Genomic DNA, 15,838 nt, shown 5'->3' with positions numbered 1-15,838 from the left:
TGAGGTCAACAGTAGTCTAATGTTAAAGTTTGGGGAGTTTGGGGAAGAAACCACAGTGTCAGATAGTGAATTCCAGGCATTGACCATTCTGTTACTGAAGTTGTATTTTCTGCAATCAAGTTTGGAGCGGTTTACCATAAGTTTGTATCTATTGTATGCTTGTGTGTTGTTGTGGTTGAAGCTGAAGTATTCATTGACAGGTAGGACATTGTAACGGATAATTTTATGTACTATGCTTAAGTTGGATCAAAGACAGCGAAGTTCTAAGTTGTCTTAAGCCCAAAATTTCAAGTCTGGTGTCACAAAGTATTCTGCTGCAAATATTGCAAAAATGGTATTCTTTTTAAGGACAGAGCTCTCTCATTTGTGCTGAGGAGCTTTTGTTTCTAGGAGGCATGGCACAGGCCTGCAGCCTCTTCATAAAATATAGCATACACTAGGGTCCGATTTTGCATTATCCCGTGAGCCAAAAATAAGAAATGATGATGATAACACTATGCAAGTTGCTATCTTAGCCATATCTTCTTCCTGACATAGACATATGCTCCGTTTATGTCATTGGAGAAAATATCGTATTAGTAACTAAATCGATATGCCGGTTTGGCTTCCTACTTGCTGTGACACATTCAGATTGTCCAGTCTTTGAGCAGAAAGGGGTGGAGGAAAAAGAGATAGCAAGCATCATTTCAAACTGGATTAAGTACTGTTAAATGTAAGATTTGAGGGGGGGGGTTGCATTTTTTTTAATTTTTAAACATAAAAAACAACCTAAAAAAATTCTCATCCATTACATACAACATGTCGTTTGGTTACAAGTGTTTTTGCATCCATATTCTCAATTACATATGCAATCACAGATTTTCCGTCTAATATAACTACCGTAGATACCTCACTTTCATTGTACACCATATATTCAATTACGGTTAATATTTCTTTCTTTTCAATAAACCTAATTCCCTTACATTCTTAATTGATCTGGACCCTCACCTCTCTCCAGGCCTTCCGGAAAGCCGTCAAAACCTGGCTGTGCCGGCAGGCCTGGGGTTGATGAGTTCCCCTCCCCTCTCGACTGGTATGGCTGTGTGATTTTCGTGTATTTTAATTATGTGTACTGTTGTTTATGTTCCCTTTCCCCTTTGAGTTGTTCGCCGCCCTGAGTCCCTCCTGGAGAAGGGCGGCATACAAATAAACCAAATACAAATACAAATACAAATAACCATTCAAAGTTATGATGGACCTCCTCAGAGGTACTTGTGACCCAGTTCTGAAGTTCTGACAGGCATTCTCTCTCCGCCCCCATGGTCACATGACCACATTTTGAATGCTCAGCAACCAGCCCACATTTATGGCACGTAACTGGGTCTTACGATGTTTGTGCTGAAAACCAGCAAACAATGGGTTCACTTAATGGGTTCACTTAATGACTGCAATATTTGCTTAATGACCAACGTGAAAAAAGTTGTAAATGTTAACTCCTAAAGTTGCCATGGTGAGAAAAGTGAGGGAGCACATTCCACACATACTGTACTTCTGGCTAGAGTCGGATCTCAGATTACCGCAGCAGACTTGGTAGGGGTGCACCTCATTGGGGACTGTGATTTATGACACAGACTGAGGGGAGGGAAGGAACAGGGGTAAAATTCAGATATAATTCAAATAAGGCTCAGATCTGACTGCAAAAGGTCTTGCCAAAATAAATGCTCCTAATAAATATCTATTTTTCTTTTGAAATTTGGCTCGAGATTCATGAATAAATTGGGGCATTTTTTGGAAACCTGACAGTAAAATTGGGTCAGTCAGGTGGGTAACTTGCTTTACAACCATCAAAATTTACAACCATAATGGGCACTCCATAAATCAAGGACTATCTGTTTTAAATTTCCCAATCTCACAAAATAATTACATTTGTTCTGAACGTGTTGCAAAATTTTACCATTCAATTTTTTTTACCATTTAATTAAACTTGAGTTCTATGGACACTTATTTTTCTCACTCCTAGGTCAGTTTGTGGAACAGTAGCTTTAAAGCAGGGCTGGGCAATTATGTCCCTTCCTTTAACGACCTGTGGATTTCAACTCCCAGAATTCCTGAGCCAACCAGACTTGCTGAGATAGCTAAATTGACTTCTTTGGTCAGCAATAAATATCTACATTTATTGCTGACTGGAAATCCTCCATAGACTTTTTGTGTGAAACAGGGAAAAAGGAACTTCTGGTTTATTTATTTCTTCAATCCAAATTCTATAGCTGCCCAACTCAACCGAATGATTCTGGGCAGCTGACAAAATTCTAAAATTATGAAACAAAGCAATGCTTTCAATGATTAGGCAGGATATAGAAACAAATGAGTTACGTTGTAAACATAGAGTAAGAAATAAATGTAATTGTACCAATACAGGTAGTCCTCAACTTACGACCACAGTTGAGCCAAAAAAATTCTGTTGCTGAGTGAGACATTTGTTAAGTGAGTTTTGCCCCATTTTACAAACTTTCTTGCTAAAGTTGTTAAGTAAATCACTGCAGTTGTTAAATTAGTACAGATAGTCCTTAACTTACAACCACAATTGAGCCCAAAATATATGTTGCTAATTGAAATATTTGAGACCATTTTATGACCTTTTTGCCCCAGTTGTTAAGTGAATTACTGCAGTTGTTAAATTAGTGACGGCATTTCAGTGAATCTGGCTTCCCCATTGACTTTGCTCATCAGAAGGTTGCAAAAGGTGATCACCTGACCCTGGGGTCACTGCAATGGTTATAAATATGAGTCAGTTGTCAAGTCTGAATTTTGGTCACATGACTCAGGGGTGTTACAATGGTCATACATGTGAAAAATGGTCTTTAGTCACTTTTTCAATGCCATGGTAACTTTAAACAGTCACTAAATAAACTGTTATAAGTTGATTATTGGAGTTTACTTCCTTCTATCCATATATAAGCATTGCTTGACCAGGGTCCACGGTATTCTCAGGGACTTTACACATCCTCTCCATGATCTGTTTTGAATGTTGCCTTAGAATAGAATAGAATAGAACAGAACAGAACAGAACAGAACAGAACAGAACAGAACAGAACAGAACAGAACAGAACAGAACAGAATAACAGACTTGGAAAGGACCTTGGAGATCGTCTAGCAGTCCAACCCCCTGCCGAAGCAGAAACCCTACACCATTTCAGACAAATGGTTATCCAATCTCTTCTTAAAAACTTCCAGTGTTGGAGCGTTCACAACTTCTGGAGGCAAGTTGTTCCACTGATTAATTGTTCTAACTGTCAGGAAATTTCTCCAGTTCTAAGTTGCTTCTGTCCTTGATTAGTTTCGTCCTTGATTAGTTTTCTAGTCCGGCCCTCAGGTGCTTTGGAGAATAACTTGACTCCCTCTTCTTTGTGGCAACCCCTGAGATATTGGAACACTGCTATCTTGTCTCCCCTAGCCCTTCTTTTCATTAAACTAGACATACCCAGTTCCTGCAACCATTCTTTATATGTTTTGGCCTCCAATCCCCTAATTATCTTGTTGCTCTTCTCTGCACTCTGTCTCCACATCTTTTTACATCGTGGTGACCAAAACTGAATGCAGTATTCCAAGTGTGGCCTTACCAAGGCATTATAAAATGGTATTAACACTTCACGTGATCTTGATTCTATCCATTCTGGGAGGAGACTTTGTGGTATCCAAAGCAGAACTGGATTCTGTAATTGTGTGTCTCTCTCTTTGTGTGTGTATGTGTGCATAGGTGTATGTGTATATATATTTGTATAACTTGGCATTTTTGGATGCTGCTGTTAGATGACTATTACTGTTATTATTGGGATGGTGGCATTGTTTGATAGGTGGCATTCCTTCTTTTGAGGAACGGTGCATCCGAATTTCATGTTCATGTATGCGATTGTGTTTATAGGAAAATGACAATAAAGGTTACCTTAATTTTATACTGCTGTAAAGGAAATTGGAAGCCATTTCTTTGTATCCTTTTTCTTTCTTCCCCATTTTTCTTTTATCCCCCCCCCTTTGTTGCAATTTCTCTTTGATTTATTTTTCATAAGTTGCTGTATATTGGTTTGTTAGTTTTTGTCTTCCTTTTTTTAAAAAAATATTTAATTAAAAATACATTTCTATATATAATAGAGAAATTTAACAATAGCCAAGGACCCTGGAAAAGAGGCAAGAGAAAAAAAAAATAGAAATTACGGCTTTTTTTTACCAGCTTGAGAAATGTAGCAATAAGGAGTTTCCTAGTCAGAAGAAAAATCCCGGAGTTTCCCAAGTATTTCATCATGTCACAAAGGCAGAGATTGCAGTAGCTGAGGCAGGAAGCAATTAAACCATGAGTCAAATACTTGAATATAGGCTGATCTGTCATGAAAAAAAACTGGTGGGATTCCCAGTTAGTGACATGTTTGTAGAGAAAACTAGACAGACCAGATCAAACGATAAAGCAAGTACATTTCAAAAAGGGCTTGCCTCTTTTAAGGGCTTTATTTTATTATTAAAGTGGTTCTACTTCTAAGCTTTAAAGTTCCAGATAGAGTATAGGTGAGGTCCATTTGATTAATGTACTTTGGAATAGCTGCTTACAAAAACAGCATAATGGGAATACACAAAATATTTCTTAGAAAGGCTTGTCTTTTGTATGGCTAAAGATCAAATAAGGGAGGCGTCATCCAAAATCTGTAGCTAACCTATTGGCTGGTTGTTATGAAATAAGACAATCCCATACTCTTTACATAAACTTAAATTTAATTTAATGTACTCTATTTTGGGAGCAAATAATTCAATCCCGTCTCAAGCAAGAGTTTATAAATGAAGTGTTTTTCTTTCCTTTTTTTGTTGCTGCAAACATTTCACTTATATAAAATGTATATTTTCTGTTTGGATGTTGGTCAATTTCTTCAGGTCTCTCAAGGTAGATGAAGGGATGTATCACTTAGATGCTTGAACCTGCGGCACTCGGCAACCAATCACAGGACCAAAGGATTCTCGTACCTTGAGGTGCAAACCTGGGCAAAGATGTTGAAGCCAAGTGGACTTAAAATTCCTGGGAGGGCCGGGAAGCATGCCAGTCCAGTGGGACGTCCTGGTGGGACAGCAGCAACCGCTTCCACAACCAGCAATGCCACAAAAGAAGGTAAGTGGCATGTAAATCGTTTTTCTCCCGAAAGATCATTGCTCAGTCCGGCTCTCAGGTCTTCTAGCAATGCACCTATTGCTTCTGAATCTATGTATCTCTTTTCTGTCTTTTTACTACTTTAATAATATAAAATATAAAATACAAAAGCAAATAATAGGAAAAATAGGGGAGGGAAAGGGGAAGGGGAAGAGAAAAGTGTAGAGAAGAAGGGAAAAAGAAAGAAAAGAGTCCCTTTGGTGCAGTAGAATAAGAAGTAACACTAAACCTTAACTTTATACTTTTACATAATAGTGTAAACCAGTGGTCTCCAACCTTGGCAATTTTAAGACCTGTGGACTTCAACTCCCAGAGTTCCTCAGTTGGCTGAGGAAGTCTGGGAGTTGAAGTCCACAGGTCTTAAAGTTGCCAAGGTTGGAGACCACTGGTGTAAACCACCCATTTCTATAACAACAGATCTATCTTATCAGTAAAATCCAACATCAAAGTTTCATTTTTTTTCCACCTCAAGCACAAAATCCAGAAGCGGTTTCCAAGTAGACACAAAAATACTTTTTTCTTTTTCTTTTATCAAGGCAGTCAGTTTAGCTATCCCTGCTAACTCTTTGCATCATTCATCCATTGTGGGGCTGAATCATACATCTCATTGCTGGTCGTCCTATTCCATTTTTCCCTCCTTCCATCTTTCCCAGCATTCTGGGCCTTTACCTAATATGCCTGAAGTAGGTTAATTTGAGCCTGGTCATTTGTGTCTCAAGTGAGAACTCTGGGTTGATTTGTTTGATCAAGGAGTTGTTACCCAATTGTAATTTCTGGATGACAGAAGGGGGAGGGAGATATATCCTTGTTGTAGCTAATTTGCTTTACCATGAGCAGAGGGGAGGGGGGGTTTCATCTGTGGCTGCATATGGCTGAAACAGCTGCCTGTACAGTTTGCAGTTTGCAGACAGTTGCCCCCAGGGAAATGTTTGATGGACTGGCAGGGAATGAGAAAGGGTTTTCCTTAATGGGATCATCTCCTTTTCTCTAGCAGTCTTAATTTTGTTGGTCCCTTCAAATCAGTCTTGACTACCGCCAACTGCCTGCACGAGTCCCTGCACTTTTCTTGGCAAGATTTAGAGAACCGGTTTGTCTTTCCCTTCTTCCTAAGGTTAAGAGCGAAGAACAAGATCACTCCACTGACTTTGTACCTAAGGTAGAGTAGAACTCATCTCCTGGTTTCTAGCTTGGTTCCATCAACCGCTACACTAAACAAGCTAGTTCAGCTATCTTGATGGAACCAGTTGAACCACTGCCAAGGTTCGGGTTCCACCAGAAGTCCTCCAATCCTTCCAGTGGTGGATGTCCCGGGCCATAACCAAGGAATGTGCCTTCAAGGAACCAAACTGTCTGACCATCACCACAGAGGCCAGCCTCTTTGGCTGGGGTGTCCACTTCCAGTCCCAGATGGCATAGGGGCAGTGGACTCAGGAGGACCTAAGCAACAACATCAACTAGCTAGAGCTCAAGGCAGCTCACTTGGCCCTCAGACAGTTCCAGGACACGATCTCTGGCCACCATGTACTTATTCTGATGGACAATGTAGCCACCAAGGACCATATCAACCACCAAGGGGGCACCCATTCTAGGTCCCAGAGGCCGAGCAATTGGGCCTCTGGGAGGAGAGACATCTTCTATCCTTAGAGCGGAGCGTATCTCAGGAACAATTAATGTACAGGCGGACTGGCTCAGCAGAACCACAATCGACCACTCAGAGTGGCGTCTGCATCCTGACCTGTTGTGGCCCAGCAGGAGCCGTTGGAGCTGTAAACAGACTCCAACCCATAAGGGCCCTTATGAGTCGGCTCTGGAAGAGGTGGAGGACCCTGGACAGGGTTCCAACTCTGAGCAGGGCGCAGAGAGGCTGGTTGGCCACCAGGAGGTGCCTTAGGCATGGAGCAGTGGTGAGAGCTGAAGGAAGTGTCCTCATGACGTCAGGCCTTGGAGTAATGACGAGGAGACAAGGGAGGTGGTCCTGGATGCCCGGCAACAACGGGCAGATCGACGGAGAAAACAGCTATGCAGTTACAAAGGATAATTGGACCCAGCTGGTTGTAATTAGGCTCCTCTCAAGATTGTATTTAAGGAGGGACTCGGGGAGGAGTCTGATTTGCAGGATTCAACTTCATTCGTAACGTTGGAGAAGCTGTTATCTGTCTCTGTCGAAGTCTGAGTTGCTGCCAAGGTTCTTATCTGTTTGTTGTGCTTGGCTTTCAGAATGGTTCGGCTCCCCACTCCTCCCCCTTTTTTTCCTCACAAAGATCTAAAAAAATGTACTGCTATGAGAAGTCCTATAGTTTCATTAAACTTTTCTTGGACTTTAAAGATGATGAGTTATCCTAATCTCCTGATAATTTGATTTATACCACACAACAATCTCCTGGTGATTAGATTCCTATCACAAAGTCACTCTGTGAGATTATACATTTTTGTGGAGTTTTTTTTTTTTTTAATAAAATGCATCAGGACCTCTGGGTGGACATTCTAACTGCCCATCTTTCTAGCAGAGGGGTGTTCCTTTACAATAGGGTCTCCTCTTCGTTCTAGAAATTAGGGCCACCTTATAAAATCGGGTATTTTTAAAATGCAGCAACGTGAACAGGGATTTCCATGTTCTGAAGTAATATTTTACATAGGTTGTAGTTTGGGACAGAAAGGAGAGAAAAGAAGCATCATATATATTTTTTCTCATTAAACGTGGCTTTTCTTAAAAAAAAAACATGCCAGTATTTTCGAATTAAACCCTTCCCGCAGACATTTAGTACAATGAAAACTGTTGATTCTCAGAGTGTGAACTGATTCGTGAACAATTCATTCCTTTATTGAGTATAATGTACAGTGTGCCTCTTTACAGTATGTGGTGTTTTTTAAAAAAAAAAAAACTGGTTTTTTATTGGCTGCTTTGCCTGGGTCTGAATGGGTGCCTGCCAGCTGTTGGTTCCTGTCTGGTTTGTTTTGAGTCCCCGAATCATCAGCCAATGTGCTTGGGTATTTTTGAAGCTCTCTATTCTTTCCAGCCCAAATGTTGAATGTTGGAGAGAAGTTATGTAAAGGTTTCAGGTCGCTCTGCTTATCCATTAGCAGGATAACTGTCTAAACACTGAACAAAATGGGAACATGTTTTGTGTAAGAGAAGATGGCAAAAGAACAATTGAATGTAAAAATGGGCTGCATCTGGTTGGGTGGCTGCAGGGGGAAAAAGTCCTGAAAAAGTCTTCCCAACTCCTCTGTGAGACTTCAAAGCTCTTTCGCCAGATGCTTGAAAGCAATGCATGTTTCACTAAGAAGAGAATTCTGGCAGTAAACTGGATGACCTCAATTAGACTCTTCTGGGTGAGTCCTGCAATATTTATTTTGGCATAAGTCTTATGTCATTGCCTGAATTGTGGATTCATGTAGATTTTGGTCTGGTGGCATCTGTCCATGTTCATTATTTTAAAACAAATATTTTAGCAACAGGGAAATTCGTCACAGATTTAGAAGACAGAGCCATGTACTGTAATGATTTGCAACATAGTGCCTTTAACCAGGTTAGTTGACTAAGCTTTGGTTAGTTGACTAAGCATTAATGAGTTGGATTTACATAACATGTACATTCTGAGACTCTGGGAACTGCCTTTGACTCTCAAAACGTTTTGGGTTATGGGGATGTCCAGACTTTGCTTCCAACCTGTAATTTCTGAGATTTTAATTTCTTGAAATTTTAAAGTATGAATAGGAAATATTCATTATTTGCTACAATTAATTTTAATTAAGAAACAATGTGTAATAATGTGGAATCAAGTTTAGCTGTCAGTCCTGCTGCAGCTTGGTCTCTTAGGAAAGAAAGACTCTCGACTCCATGGGTAGCAAAGAGTACAGGTAGTTCTCAACTTACAACAGTTCATTTAGTGACAATTGAAAGTTACAACAGCACTGAAAAAAGCGACTTACGACCGTTTTTCACACTTAGACCATTGCAGCATCCACCTGGTCACATGCATCAAAATTCCAGGAATAACTGACTGTAGAAACCACAGACTGACATAAGGCACTTTAGGGCTTGTTGAATTAGTAGCCACATGCCATCAACTTGGTGGTCTTAGCAACCTCATAGAGAAATGTTTTCAGGATGGTTTTCCCTAGCCTGTTGCTTCATATCTCCCATTTCTATTTCGTTCGGGTCCATCTACCATGCTGCCCAACATCCTTTTTTTCTTTCCTTTCACCCTTCTCAAGAGAGCTAGGTATTTGCCAGAGGTGGTATTCAGCTGGTTCATACCGGTTCTGGCATACCAGTAGCGGAAATTTTGAGTAGTTCGGAGAACCGGCAAATACCATCTCTGACTGACCCTGCCCTCCAACCCCTTTTGTTCCCTGTCTTCTGCTCCCTTGTTTTTTTAGGTCAGCTGATTTCGTGCAGCAGAGCTGATTACTGCACTTCACCTGAGCTAAAGAACAGCTCAGGTCACCAGCGCTGACACCGAGGGCGGTCTTTGAGTGCTGCGCATGTGCACAAAGCACACATTAGGTGCACATGCGCTCATAGAACCAGTAGGAAAAGATTTGGAATCCCACCACTGGTTTTCACATAATATATCCAAAATATGTTAGTTTGACTTTGGTCATTTGTGCCTTAAGTAAGAACTCCAGATTGATTTGTTCAGTAATCTAGCTCTTGTTTCCTTGAAGTTGGACACCCCTGGTTTAGACAGTGGCTGTTCTGTCCTGATAGCACACACGGACACACACATCCCACTTACTATATCTAAGTATATAAGTATATTGGTGGGGGGCATTCTGCAGTTTGTAATCCTGTAAACAGGAGAGCATGCTGGTATCATGCTGGAAGAAACAACACTCACTCAACATTCCTCCCCCCACCCTCCACAAAATAAAATACAACTCGTTAGTACCTGCAGTGGAAGAGTTTTGCTCCACAGCCAAGCCCTCCCCATATAAGCAATGCAGCTGTAAGCTAGGAGTCTGGTCCCACAGAGAGGATTTAATGGATGGGCAGGGAGATTTCAAAGCATGCATTTTATTCTTCAGGGTTACTGCGTGAGCTTTCCGTTGATGGACTTATCCCCTCCTTTATCTCCACCCCTCCTTTGTATTTGCTGTTTTTCCTCTAGCTCATTAATGTACTTCTGCTTAAAAACCCTCTGGTTATCCTTGTCACAAAGCTGCCTGCTATGAGGCAGGGGCTGATAATGGCCAGACTTTTCCTTAGCTTCTTACTAAATGTGCACGATATGCCTGCACACATGCATTTCCCCCCTCCCCTCTTTGGGGTGTTTAATTGAAAGAAAATAATTCACCAGAAAAAAAGAGATACTGGTTCTATTGTAAAGTAGGCCTTTAATAGACATTTTGCAATTCCCGATGCTCCTCTTTGAACATGTAAACTTGTTTAATACAGGGGTGAAATTCAGCAGGTTCTGGAGAACCAGTAGCAGAAATTTTGAGTAGTTCAGAGAACTGGCTGGCCCCAGAGTAGGGTGGGAATGGGGATGTTGCAGTGTCCTTCCCCTGGAGTGGGGTGGGAATGGGGATTTTGCAGTATCCTTCCCTTGCCACGCCCACCAAGCCACGCCCGCAGAACCAGTAGTAAAAAAAATGAATTTTACCACTGGTTTAATACTAAATCATAGCATCCATTTTATATACTTCCCACAAATGCATCTATGCTCAGTGTAGAATGAGGCAGGATCTTAGTACATGCATTCAAGTCACTGAATTTAGGCCGTTTTCCTCTAAGACTCATACCAATAATTTAAAGCTAAATCAGACGCCTACCAGATTGTGAGCACTTCCAGATATTAATCACAATAGTCAATGATAGATGAAATCTCATGCACTCTGCAGCAAGATGTTGTGGCTTTCTCTTAGTCAGAATATCAACCAGTTATTCTACCTATGCTTGGGCACTTAATATGCTACACACACACACACACACACACACACACACACACAGAGTATTTATTGAATTTTCTCTTTCTTGTCCATCTGTCATTCTGCTTTATACTAAACTTCACCCTTCCTCGTCTGATTGCTTTACCTTCTGCATTGTAGCTGTTTCTGTTACAATTCTATTCTCTTCATTTATTTCTTCTTCTTCTTTTTTCTTGAATCTTCCAGAAATGTCAAGATTTTCCCAAGGAGGTAGATAGGTCCTTCCTATTTTTCAATGTCCCCATTTTGGCTGCCGATACAGTGGCCCTTGCCGCATATTTACAAGGGTGTCAGGCCTGGAAGCCATCTTTTGCATTGGGCCTTCAGGCCTGCCACATTCAATACTGTGGGAAAATGGGAGGGAGGATTATATGCAGTATGGAAGATATATAGTCAAAATAACATTCCTTTCTCAGAGAGTCAAGGTCACTCTGCCCTGCACCTGGAGTGGCGTGACTGGGAGGCATCTCCAGTTGGGACGGTGCCTGATTGGGCCATGCGATGGACGTGTGGGTGCTGGGCAGGGACTTGGACTTTCATTTGGATGGGGAAAACCTGGAAGCTTTCAGATTCTGGGTTTCCCAGATGTGCATATATGGATATCTCTAATAAAATGGAACTTTGAGGGACTTTGAGTCTTCTTTCATTGGGGGTGTAACTTGGAACCCCGACAAAGGGCTCTTATAGTTGCTGCTTCTAACTAGATTCCCAATCAACCTAGTCTCTCTACAAGATGTTGGGCCAGTTTCTCTTCCCTCTTTCTCTCTCCTAACTTTGCCTAATTCATAGGATTATTTCTGAAAGTAAAAATATAACATGCCAGCCAGTTGTTACTTTATGCTTTCTGGAGAAATGACTTCATCATCATCACGCTCATGGTTACCAGTGATACAGGAGATGTCCAACCTCTCATCGATTTTCCTCAGCTTGGTGTCCCCAGATGTGGTGGGATTACAACACTGAGCATTCAGAGACATCTGGAAGGCTCTGTTACTTGCAAAATGAGTGCCTTATAAATGAAATAGATTTCCGTCTTCAGAGGGCTCACATATCCCTTGGCTTTCCAGTCTCGATGTGTTTGAGGGGGGGGGGAAACCCCTTAATGTTTGTTGTGCTTCTCTCCATGTGTGTTTCCCCCTCCTCCTTTTTCCAGATAACCATGGAAACAGGGCAGCCTTCTTGCATTTCTGCTCCTCCTGACAGCTGGCTGCCTTGGCACAAGCCTGTAACTAGATTAAGTATCAAATTCTGCAACCAGTGGGAAAGAGAAAAAAAGTGAACAAACGCCATTCAAGCTGCCATAACCCTTCATCTTTTCAGATGGCGAAGTGTTTTCCGACCACATGCTGCCAGCTGCAAACTGAAACTTAAAAAGGGCAGCTGTGGTTTAAAATCACTTCTCTGATACTTGATGAGCTGAAAGTTCATTAAAGACCAGTTGGTACCATTTGGAGCGTAACACACGTTGCTCTCCAGGCTCTTTGCTTTTATTTAAATGGAGGGACATATCGGGCTTCTTGAAGCTCCTTTGTAGAACTGGAGAAAACCATGGTTGAAGTTAGCAATGGAAGACCCAAGTTTGTTAAATGTTCAGGAAGCTTTGGGAAATGAAGACTCTCCTAAAAAGAGAACCATCTGTGTATGTTCTGTGAACCTTCACAGGAATCAAACACAGACAGATCAGTATCGGGGTGCTAGGAGGCTTATTCTGAACCTCCAGTTCATCTAAAGGAGCTTCTCCTAGTAGATGATACACTATATTGCCAAAAGTATTTGCTCACCCATCCACATAATCAGACTCAGTTGTGAGCGAATACTTTTGGCAATATAGTGTAGAACTGGGTGGGCCTACTCATATGTTGCTAAGCTAATTTCCAGTAGGCACAACCAGTTTGATCTGTCAGAACATCAGAGGAGCTCTACTTATAAAAGCATAGACTTATCTAGTCTAGCATTCTTTTTCTCAAGTGGCCAACCAGATGCTCCAAGCTGGGCTTAACTTCTCCAGTGGGTCCATTGAAGTAAAGTAATTTAACTAATTGAATTTATGATCATGTGTTTGCCACTTCAGCAAAGGGACCTTCTTGCTCCTTCTCCTGCATGGGATCCCCAACAACTCTTCCAGCATCTGGTCATGAAATCCAGCATGGATTAGTGCATACAAGCAAAAATCTTTTTTTTTTCATTTAGCCTTTAATCCTTGAGAATAATGACTTGTTTCTCTTCTGCTGCTTGTATTGGAACTTAACTGTTCAAAGTCCAGGGTCTTGTCTCTTGTGAAGACTTTGTTTGTCCTGGCAGATCTCTCCTCATTCTTTGCTTCTTCTTTACAGGATCACCTCTCCACAAACAGGCTTCCACATCTTCCACAGGTGCCTCCGAGAAGCTGCCAGGGTCAAAAATCGCTGAGGTGGGCGATGACTTCCTGGGGGACTTCGTGATGGGTGAACGTGTTTGGGTGAATGGAGTGAAGCCAGGCATAATCCAGTATTTGGGAGAGACCCAGTTTGCCCCCGGCCAGTGGGCAGGAGTTGTTCTAGATGACCCAGTTGGGAAGAACGATGGTTCTGTCGGCGGAGTGCGTTACTTTGAATGCCAGCCACTCCAGGGGATCTTCACGAGGCCTTCCAAGTTGACCCGCCAACCCACGACGGAAGGTTCAGGAAGCGATGCTCATTCTGTGGAGTCTCTGACCGCTCAGAACTTGTCCTTGCACTCCGGGACTTCCACCCCACCTCTTTCCACTCGCGTCATTCCTCTGAGGGAGAGTGTTCTCAACAACACCATGAAGACTGGAAATGAATCTGGTTCCAACCTCTCAGACAGCGGATCGGTGAAAAAAGGGGATAAAGACTTCAGACTTGGGGACCGTGTCCTTGTAAGTTCCTTTTTAGTATTTCTTGAATGACTGATATTTTAGTTCTGGGGGCGTAATATTTTTGAATGGGAAAAGTTGATTAGGATTTTTTTTTGACGGTTGTTCCCGATTTCCTTTGGAAATTCACTGTTGGCACAAGGGGAAAGAGAGGCAAACCCCCTCATCCTTGAAGACATAAAAGACACAGTTGCCGTGTGTTAAAAAATAGTATGAATAATGAGGTGGCATGAGTTGAGAAAGGATGTACTTTGAGGGCATAAACATTATTTCTGGTTTTCCTTCCCCCGAATAATTACTTGTTAATTGATGAGATATGTTGCCTTACATTCACTAAGAATATATTACTTGTATGCTGTTGAAAATTATTTCTTAAAATATTTCGCTGCTGCTTCCCATTTTAAAATAATCTCAACACGTTTTGCAATAAAATAGTAAGATAAAACAGCATGTGATAAATGTGAGCATTAAAGCAGTGGGTAGAATATATAGAGAACAAACAGCTGTATCTGTAAGTTAGGATATGCAAATATTATTTATATATACATTTGGGTATTTTTGGCAGGGCCTCCCTTGGTTTCTGAGTGCTGCATGATGGCAGATAGATTCTTCCATGAGCAAATTTCCTGTGTCTTCCCCCAGGGAGACCTTAGATTCGCTATGAGCAAGTCAGCCATGCAGTAAGACTTGCCTATATGGTGGAGTGATGGACTCGGAAACATTCTCACAGACATGTGAGGATGGTTTTCAAAAGTTTATGTGCAAGATTTCAGGTTCAGCCCCTCAGACTATGAAAAAGATCTTGAGGAGCAAAGTTGGAAAGGGACTGATGCTAGATAAGTTGAGATGCCAGATATCTTTGCATGTTTATGGAGTAGGCCCGTGATGGCGAACCTATGACACACGTGCCCAAAGTAGCACATGAAGCCATGTGGCCCGGCACGGGTGGCCTTGGCTGTTTGTCTTCCGGGTTTCTGGTGTGCACACCTGCATGACGATCAGCTGTCCGCACACACAGCAGTGCTGAAAACTGGTGTGCGTGCATGCCAGTCAGCTGATTGTTGGGTGCTCATGCGCGCTAGAACCTGGAAGTTTGGCTTTTCTGGAGCGTGGCCCCGACGAGCGCACAAGCGACGTTTCCATGCACTCTTTTCGGCACTCGGTGCCAAACCGGTTCGCCATCATTGGAGTAGTCAACATCATGTCCCAAACTCATCACAGCATTTTTTCCAGGCAGGAGAGAGAAAAATCCAGAGCAAAAATTCTGGTTTGCTGGTCGGTTAGAATGCAATATTGCAGGCTAACTCTGCCTACAGCCAGGAGTTCGATCAGGACTGGCTCAATTCAGCTTTCTGAGGTTGGTAAAACGAGGACCCAGATTGTTGGGGGCAAGATGCTGACTCTGTAAACCGCTTAGAAAGTGCTGTCAAGCACTGCGGAGCGGTTCATAAGTCTAAGTGCTATTGCCATTTACTATGATGTATATGATATCATTCTAAATTGCCTCCTAGCCCACTTTTTGATCTATGAAATTGGAAACTGGATTGCACACTTCAGAGGGCCCTGCCTACACAATAAAAAAAAAGGCAGAAGTGAGACTGTATGGCTGCTTGTTTAAGCAGCCGCCTTCATGCTGATTAGGACAAGTCCTGCAAATGGCTGTAGCAGCAATTGTTCTTCCTATGGGGAGAAAAAACAGTTGTTCCTTTGACAATGGAGCCCTTTTCTTTTTATTCTGATCTTTTCTTTAGTTTATATTACTTCCTTTAATCTTTTTAATTGTGATGTTTAATCAAATTACTATTTAAAAATGGAGCAGTACCGGGCTGAGCAATCTGTAGACCTCAGCAAATTTCTATCCA

The 15,838-nt window shown here is 41.8% G+C and overlaps 1 protein-coding gene across 5 annotated transcripts in view; it reads left to right on the top strand.

Annotated features, from left to right (window-relative positions):
• Positions 1 to 4,895: 4,895 nt before the first annotated feature.
• The window catches only part of CLIP2 (CAP-Gly domain containing linker protein 2), a 74,361-nt gene continuing 63,418 nt past the window's right edge, over positions 4,896 to 15,838 (top strand). For all 5 annotated transcript variants that reach the window (XM_087717216.1, XM_087717214.1, XM_087717212.1 and 2 more), the window contains exons 1-2: positions 4,896 to 5,128; positions 13,435 to 13,979. In XM_087717216.1, the coding sequence (XP_087573342.1) occupies positions 5,011 to 5,128; positions 13,435 to 13,979 (663 nt within the window). In that variant the 5' untranslated portion in view covers positions 4,896 to 5,010. The remainder of the gene's footprint in view (positions 5,129 to 13,434; positions 13,980 to 15,838) is intronic.

This window comes from Thamnophis sirtalis, unplaced genomic scaffold (genome assembly GCF_051295495.1).
Source record: "Thamnophis sirtalis isolate CommonGarterSnake01/CBP01778 unplaced genomic scaffold, rThaSir2_p1.2 scaffold_6, whole genome shotgun sequence".
NCBI lineage: Eukaryota > Metazoa > Chordata > Lepidosauria > Squamata > Natricidae > Thamnophis > Thamnophis sirtalis.
Note: the sequence above shows the minus strand (reverse complement) of the source record. Positions and strands in the feature narration are given on the sequence as shown.